At 32.7% G+C, this 9,282-nt stretch overlaps 1 protein-coding gene across 1 annotated transcript in view; it reads right to left on the reverse strand.

Annotated features, from left to right (window-relative positions):
• LOC106878380 (CLIP-associating protein 1-B) overlaps nt 1–9,282 on the reverse strand; it is a 157,840-nt gene that overhangs the window by 59,277 nt on the left and 89,281 nt on the right. The window contains 3 exon segments of the mRNA XM_089364292.1: nt 208–353; nt 1,007–1,099; nt 2,568–2,644. Of these exon segments, the coding sequence (XP_089220418.1) occupies nt 208–353; nt 1,007–1,099; nt 2,568–2,644 (316 nt within the window).

The raw sequence follows: 9,282 nt of genomic DNA on the forward strand, positions 1-9,282 counted from the left end.
AAGTTGTGTGAGAATGTTATGAAAGAGATAAATAGGAGAACAACTAAAAATCTTGAATGAGTTTAGACTGAGGAAAACCAGCGAATTGTTATCAGGGTGGTATGTTATGTTTAAATGTTAGGAGAGCGAATCAAAGGGGAAAACTCACAAAAATGAAAATATGGGGACTGAAAATTAAATTGTTTCTGTAACTGATAAAACACTTACGCTGTTGTGATGCAGGCCTCTCTCACAACTTGAGACCGAAGGTCTTTGATAGCAAGGCAAAAAGCTGGTTCCAAAGTACGTAACATAGAATAAAAGTCTTCATAATCTGCAGCTCCGCTTATTAGTAATGCTCGCACTAAACGAAGCTAAACAAAGACAAATTCGATTTTATTAAAGTAATGTAGACTAAGGAGTATTTTAAACAATCCTATGACGTTCAATTTTTAAAAACTACAATTGTTCCAAAAATTAGAAAAATTTAAAATTTATGAAAAATTTATAAGAATTTCATTAGAATAACAGATGTACTTGCATAGCAAGTGACCTGATCCAAGATCATGTGCTAGAACGAAAACAATTGCAGCATGGAAGGTGTTTATAATCCATTTAAAACACACAAAAACCGTTAGATTCACTTCAACATTTAAATTTAATTTGCCAAAATATTTTCGTCGGAATTTTGTCAGTGAACAGGTCGTGGTCTCAAAGCAATGAAAATATTTTGGCAAATTAAATTTAAATAGTGAAGTGAATCCAACAGTTTTTGATTAGAATAACAATTTTAATCGAAAATTTCATTCTTCATTTAATATGAGAAAAGAAGTATTTGTACTTGGTCTGTCAGCATCTTCTACATTTCACTCGCAATTAATTTAAGCATTGGCTTAAGAGTAATATAAAACATAGAACTTTACAAGAGTTTTCTTATTTATTTGATATAATTAACAATTGTGAATTAAGATTCAATAATGAAATTTTTAAATAGCAATGGCATTTGACAAATATTTTAATATCTTACAGATTCAACTCTTTTTTCCCAATCGTGATTGCTGTCACCAAGAGTATCTTTAATTTTAGAGAAGTGGGTTTGAATATCTTTACAAGAATAAATCTGCAGACAAAAAAGAAAAACAAATTATCATTTTAAAACGTTTATCAATGCTGGTCTAAGTTGAATGGATTTATCAATCAGCACACATTATCTTCAGTTACCTTTTCTATAAAACCCAATTTCCTGACATCTAACTTCTTGTTTCCTACTTGGCCTTTCTTTTCCACAATTGACAGAATATGGTGCTTTCTGTATTGAACACACATCATCCATTCAAATTACAGTTGCATCTCTGCACAACTCAACAAATCTTTTGCACATACGTTCACCCTTTAGCACTCAGATTTCTCTGACAAATGTAATGCTTATTTATTCATATTGTTTGGAATTGATCCTGCATCATCTCATAGCTTTGAGATTTGAATGAAGTGATTTTTATTTTTAGAATTTTTAGATTCTGTAGGGTAAGTGTGAGAGGCCAGATCTGGTGGATTTCAATATAAAACAAGCAGAATATTTGAGACAGATATGGCCAGTTTAAATGCTAAAAGGGTTAATTATCCAAGGATTGTGCTCAGCTCACTTCTCTCCAACTTCTGCAGACCCTACACATTCAGTGCTCGTGTCCCTTTTACCATGGATATCTTCAATGGCAGATTTCATGAAGGTATTGTAGAAATTGGTGTTACAGGCACCCACAAACACACACAAAGGAATGTAACAAATTTAAAGAAAGAAGAGAATGTCACAAATTAATGTCACAAAGATTAAAACTTCTGCTTCAAACAAATCAACTTGCACAACATTAAAGGGGGAAACTATTTAGCCATGCTTACCGCCAAAAAATACACGAAATGTCAATAGGTTTCAACTCTCTGTAAGACAATAACTAATATGCTTTAATGAAGTGGAGCTGTCAGGTAGTTATTTTGATTTTTAGACAGCAGAACACAATGTCCTTCAGCATCTTGCTAGCTTGGCCAAAGTTTATTTTATTTCATCTTTGATTTAGCTAGAAAACAAGTCTAACAAAAGAATTCGTGTGTTGAAGCATATTTTGTTGTGTCTGAGGAGAGTCATTCTCTTTTAATGCCTTATTAATTAACACATTCACAGGTTCAATTTCCACTCATTTACTCCCCCTTCCCCTGAAATTTTCATTGCTTCCTGCACACACACACACACATGCACACAAACAAACAGACAAAAAGAACGCAGCTCTGATAACGGACAGAGTCAACAATTATCAAAGAGGTTGCAAGAAGCAACGAAAATTTCAGAAAAAGAAAAATTAAATAAATAAGTAAATGAGTGAAACCAACTAGTATGATTATTTTGAGATTATTGTAAATAAAAACAGTGAATGAAAAAGCAACTGTGAGAGAACAGAGTTATTCACTTCCATCATTTGAGAGAGATGGAGAGGAGGTTCACTTCAAATGCTATCTGCAGCAACAACTATCCATTGATTGAATGTAGATTATTTTCAAGATTCAATGAAAAGTAAATGAGGAAATTACATGATTACCTGAACTTTAGTAACATCTTCAAATGAATTTATAAATAAATCTTCATCAACTGCACCAGCGCTGCTTTCTTGCCTTGCTGTAAAATAAACACAAGAATTGATTTAGCTAGAAAACAAGTCTAACAAAAGAGGCTCTTAATAATATTCTTCGACAAAGACATATCAGCATTCTGAGGAAAAATAAATTTAAATATTAATTTTTTTTTTTTTTTTTTTTTATTAAGGAAAAAAAAGAAAGCACTACCCAAAAGATTCTGAGATAAAACATTTTTTAATCTTAATATGACATCCTGCCAATTGTTTATATTCCAGCAGTTCAAGAAAAGAAAATTCTTTGGTTAATTATTACAAATGTTTATACCTTTTAACCAAATAAAACATTTTAATATCACAAATAATTGGACAAAAAAAAAATTAGCTATATATATATATATAAATGAGAGGAAAAGACATTAGATAAAATGATATTAATTATCATATTTAATTCACCAGAATTGAAAACCACACATTTCAGAACATTATGTATTTGGAGTAGTTTGTTTCAAAGTAACATCTTTCCTCTGCAACAAAACATTTCCTTGTATTTCTAAAGCTTTTGTTTGTTTGTTTTATATAATTTCTGGAATTTAAATATTTAACACTTCAAAAAATCTCAGGGAAAAAAAATCAAAAAGAACAACAAACATGAGTATGAAGTATATAATTACAGTTGAACAAAAAATAAAAGGTGAATTCAATGTTTCAGACAGTGGTTCTCTGTTGGGAACCAAAAAAAAAAAAAAAATGATGGGACAGAAGGCTGCAGGTTGTTTACATCAAAACTAGAATGGTGAATGGAAAATGGAAGTGGACTGAATACAAGTGAGTAGAATGATGTTTTATAGCCCAAAGTCTAAAGCAGAGGGATAGAGGTAAGAGAGATCAGACAGATTGGTGAAGAGGGGAGGGGGTATGGTGCCAGGTATTTAAAATATGTAAATAGTGTATTCATGCATGTGCACTCATACACACAGAGTAGATAAATGCAGGTAAACACACGCACACACATACACATTGTGTATGAGTTTGCATATAGATATTGTATGCCCATGTGTACACGTCTGTTTATTGTACGCAGGGTTATAACAAGTATGAGTGTGAGGCGGATGGGTTGTGTGGGTCGAAATGCACAAGACAGCATTTATCAGTCGGGGGTACAGAAGCTTGCTGCACCCATTGCCTTCAACACCAGCACAACATCGTTTATCAAACCAGCCAATAAGAGTAATGCTGTAGTGGTTATGCCAATCTGATACCTACAATTCCTCAACTTCAAAACGTTGACCCCCAACAACTTATATCCACCATCATATACCAAACTCATTCTTCTCTTTTGTTTCTTCCTGCCCATTAATACCAACCCCATCACCCATCTACTTACTTCGTATCAAACACATACACTCTACACACTTTTGCTCTAAGCTACTCCTGCCTTGCATTCACCATAATGTCTTGAATGTAAACAACACTACTTCGGCCATAAATTTCCTGTCTCTGGTTTGTTTTCTGTTCTTGGCAAATCACCCACTGTCCAACACATTCATCATCATCATTTAACGCCCATTTTCCATGCTGGCATGGGTTGGATGGTTTGACAGGAGCTAGTAAAGCCAAGAGCTGCACCAGGCTTCAATGTCTGTTTCAGCACGGTTTCTATGGCTGGATGCCCTTCCTAATGCCAACCACTACAGAATGTAAATGTCAATGTCCATAAAGTAAGAGACTTCAAGTCACCACTGCTCATGTTAAATCAATTCAGATTGTGTTGTCTCTGATTTTATGTTCTGTGTTTTTAACTGGTTTCAACTCCAGTCTTGGAAGTTCAACCTCTAGTTAGCAGCTGAAGCAGTATGAACACCACCATGCTTAAGATACTAAGGCATTCATCATGGTTACTGTTTGCCTTACTGTCTTATGTAGAAGGATACTTCTTAGGCTGATCTCTCTCCTCAGTAGACATGAAGGCATCTGCTCTAGAAGGATGGGTACTTTAAATAAACTCATCATTATGTTGTTATGTGAGGTAAACTTCCCATGCAATTACACAACAGAGAGATGGGTGCTCATATAACAAGTAACATATCTAGGAAGACAATCATTCCAAGATGAAACTGATCCTGAACTGAGAAATCTCTTCCTCCTGAAAGATAACCCCTCTGGTGTCGTTGGTGTCATAACAAATGCACCTGGTTGACTTTGATAATGATTGGTGACTGGGAATTGGTAAATCAATCAAACTGAACATCAGATTGCTTTGTAACACTCTCACAAAGGACCACACTGAGTAGCAATGTTGTATGACAGAACCAAGTAAGAATGAGAATGGATCATGAAAAATGTGCACAAACAACAAACATTAAAAACTGGATAACAAAAAAACATGATTACAAAAGTTAAAGATGAAACTATGAATATTATCACATTACGAAACTTATTACAAATGATTGATTCTGTAATTAAGTCTAAATATAACAAATGTAGCCAAGTAAGTAAAGTGCACAATAAAATATTTTGCAGGATTTAGCTATGTATTTTTACATTCTCAATTCAAATTCCATCATAGCTGACAATTTTTCAACCTTCCATAATTAATAAAATACCAGCTAAATACTGGAGGCAGTCTATTCAAATATGCCCTCTTACCAAATTTATGGCCTTGTACCATACTAATGACTTTTATATTAATCACATAAATACTGATAGCTCAAACTTTTAGCAAAATTTCATAATCTTAAATCAAAGCTCAAAAAAATTTCAAATAAATACATGGATTTAGAAAAAAACTGTTTTATTGTTCATTGCAATATTATTTCCCAACTACCAAGTGAAACGAAGATAATTTAGTACAATTCATGTAATTTTATAAATCCATGCAGCCATGATAAGCATACTGAGAATGCATCTGACATCAATATCACAGCAGCAAAAGCAAAAAACCGAAGGCACGGATAGCTCAAACAACCATTCAAGTTTGCGAGCACAGTAACAAACTTAAACGCATCATTTACTTGGATCACTTTTCTACATTAACCTGGCTAGACTGCTGTAATAAAAAACGCACTATTTAAGATCACACACAAAATGTTTACACTAAATTCACAAATAGAAAAGATTTCACCCAAATATTACTCTGTAACTTAAGTTTTCTAGAGTATTAAACTCCATTTACACGTTTCAATCAGTTCAATCTCTAATCGTTAATTATTTTATTCCTGAATAATGTAAATTAACTCTGTCTGAACTTGAGTTTCAAACTTGTATTTCAAATTGAAGAATATTAATGTCCAAATCCTTTGAGGGCCTCTTTAGGACTACAAGACACTTTGGATGTAATAAAGATATTATATCTAAGAGAGGAAAGACAATCCAGACAAACCAACCGTAGCATGAGGAGAAGGAACATTTCCAAACACATTCACAAGAGAGACAAAACTCAGAGAATGTTAAGTGTCCAAGAAAACAGTCCCTTCAAAATAAAGCACATGATACAACCTATACTTTTTTAGTATACTTAAGTTCATTTTTAAAATAACAACAACATTCATACTGAGCTAAAAGTCAGTTCTCAGATTACTGATTTTCAACAGACACTATCTGTTGACAAACAGACATTATCTACAGGACAACTGCAATCAGCAGTGAATTCATATAATGCCGGTTGGATTTTTGAGTCTCTATTGTGGTTATTTATAATGCCAATATCCAGTCAGTCATATAAAACTTGTGACCACATTCAGATTAGGAATTAAACCACCATTAACTGTTAGGTTGATACAAAAAATAGAGACCATGTTCAGTCCTCACTGCATTTACAGAAGGTCCTGTCACCACATTAGATAAAAAAACATCAAAAAACCCTCAAGGAGGATGAAATATTAGAATCATAAATGGTAAAATAGATATAATGAAGATTCCATTATAAAACTCAGAAGAATCAAATGTTTGTAGCACTTAATGATAGCTCAATCATTGAGTTTAACTCCATAGAGCTACCATTGCAGTAAAACTGAAGTTAATATGAGAGTATTGTAGTTCACTTGAAGCATTGTGTATTGTTTGTAAAAAAATAAAATGGGCTATATACTTGTTGCCATCCATAATCTATGGATGACTAAATTACAACAGGTATATAACCCATTGTTTGTATGATAGTGGATTGTTGTACTATTCAAAACTTTTTATTCTGAAGTTAATATCCTAAAACTGCATAAATAATTCTAGATGCTCAGTGGATTATGATATTCCAAGTTCAAATCCAAGCATTCAGAAAAAAGCAGCAACGATTCAAAAACAGAGATAAAAACTGATGGAAATTTTGTGTAAATGAAAGAAAGCAAAATGGAGAACCATCAGTCGTTGTGATAACTTGTCTCAAAAGGTGGGAATGTTATTATCTAATAGTAGCTTAAAATACCCTCCCCCCCTTAAATCCTAATTTTTACACCCCTAGCCCCTTGAAGCAGAACTTCAATTATCAACATATCAACATTTCTTACAAGAGTCAAACATTAAAAACAAAACAGCAAGACAGATTAGGAAAACCAAAAAAAGCCTCACATATTAAAATTAATGTCAAACTGTCAACAGTAGAAATAGTGGATAATTGCAAGCTAACAAAATACAGGCTGAGATAATGACTAAGCTTCCCCCACTCGCACCCCCCCTCTCTCTAACATCATCTATAAAAAGCATCAGGGTTAATATATGAAAACCTGATGCAATAATAATGAAAACACTTCACTTCTTGTTAAGCTTATATAATATAAAACTATGTTTCATTTGTGGATACAAAAATGTACACACAATTTTAATTATTAATCCACTGATGACCATCACCCTTTAGTCTGGGATTCAAATTACTTTTTGTTATTGATTCCTTGATTTTCCTACTACTTAATTCTTATTACAATCCATACTGATTCGTATACACTGATTTGCATACCACCATTGTGACTATATACTAAAATATTCTAATATAAACCATCCTATAGATAAGTTTTTGCCTGAAGATATATATATATATATATATATATATATATATATATATGAGTATAGTCTGTCATAGATAATGCCATGTGTGAAATACAAACTGAGATAAGATCAATAAATTATTCCAGTTGCCAACATTTGAGCAAGATGAAAATAGAACCTCTTTTCTTAAAAGAGGTTTGACAAAGACAAAACGACCCAAACTGATTAATTGCTTTATATACAATGACAGTTTTCAAAATGAAGATTATGTTACATCTAAAATGAAGTCTCTCTACCAATAACATCAAATGAATGAAAAGATGAAATGTCTCAAAAATATTATAACATTTATTAAACTTATCATTTATAGACTGTTAATGACCAATTCTAGCAGAATATCCAAGGTTCAGAATTAGTCAAAATGTCAGTCAGCTAAAACAAAACCTGTGTCATATTTTGAAGGTCTCTTAAATGTGTAACCCATGAAAGATGGTTTAACATTGCAAATTTAGACACCTGTATATCATTAGATAATTTCTATAGTAGAATGCCTGTCTTATTTAAGTCATACTCTAATGTGGGTTACATTTGTGCTTTAAAGAGAGTCAGCCTTTAGGCAATATCATGTGTATTCATCATAAATGATTATACATTACAACAAGCAGATACTTGTAGCAAGTTTCAGGATTTTAAATGAGTGTTTACAGAGTCTTCTTGAAACGTGTAGTGAATGTATTTTAGTTATGCTGAAGACTCTGAAGAATTCAGAAGAGAATGTTTTCAAGGTTTCTGATGATGGAAGCAGTTCAAGACTGATGTGTCTAGGTTTCCTGTGGATGATGCCTATACAAGAAAGGTTGAAGAGAAGTGAAAAGCAATAGCAGGTCTTCTTGGAGTGGGAAAATTAGAAGTTGGTTGTTTGTTGACATAAAGAAGTGCATGGGAGATGTGATTGTGGCTGAAGGCAGACACTATGATGCACACTGAAAAGGAGCAATCTAACAGGAAATTTCAGAAATGAGAAAGAGAGAAACAGAGTCTATGAGATAGCATCTTAAAGAGGAAGTTGTAGTGAAAACCTATGCTGATGTGAGAAACAACTAGGGAGCCTATATGACCTTCTAGAAATAGCAGCCAAATCTCCTTCAAATCAATTCCGCCATCTTCAAACAATACAATCCTAAATATCCTATGTTGTGGCAAGAATGCCTTTTGATTATAGTCGACTTGATCAGATGTGATTTAAAGCAAAACAACAACAGTGCATGGACAAAAATTCTTGTGAGGTTAGTAGTTGGAACTTATTTATGAAACATAATATATTTACTCTTTATATTATGCCACTTCAAAATAACTATTTCAGGGAGAACTAAGGAGAAAAATGGCCTTGAAAGCATTTATTCACAGTTTTAAAATAGAGTTTATTTGAGAAATATGTAACACTCAATTTTTGTTCCTTTTTCATGCTGTCAAAATAACAAAGGTGAATGAGATATAGTGAGTGTATTTACTTAGAAAACAATGATGACAACGACAAGTGTATTATATGAACATATTAAAGAAATAAGCAAAAAAAACTTTAGCTTATTTACTGAATATTTTGTCCTTTAAATTCTCTCTAAACATAAACCTAGAAAATGATTAAAAAGTTGAATTACAATAGACTCGTGCACTTGCTTATCACCTTTTGCCTTCGTTCTTTTAC

This window comes from Octopus bimaculoides, chromosome 16 (assembly GCF_046866305.1).
Source record: "Octopus bimaculoides isolate indiv1 chromosome 16, ASM4686630v1, whole genome shotgun sequence".
Lineage (NCBI taxonomy): Eukaryota > Metazoa > Mollusca > Cephalopoda > Octopoda > Octopodidae > Octopus > Octopus bimaculoides.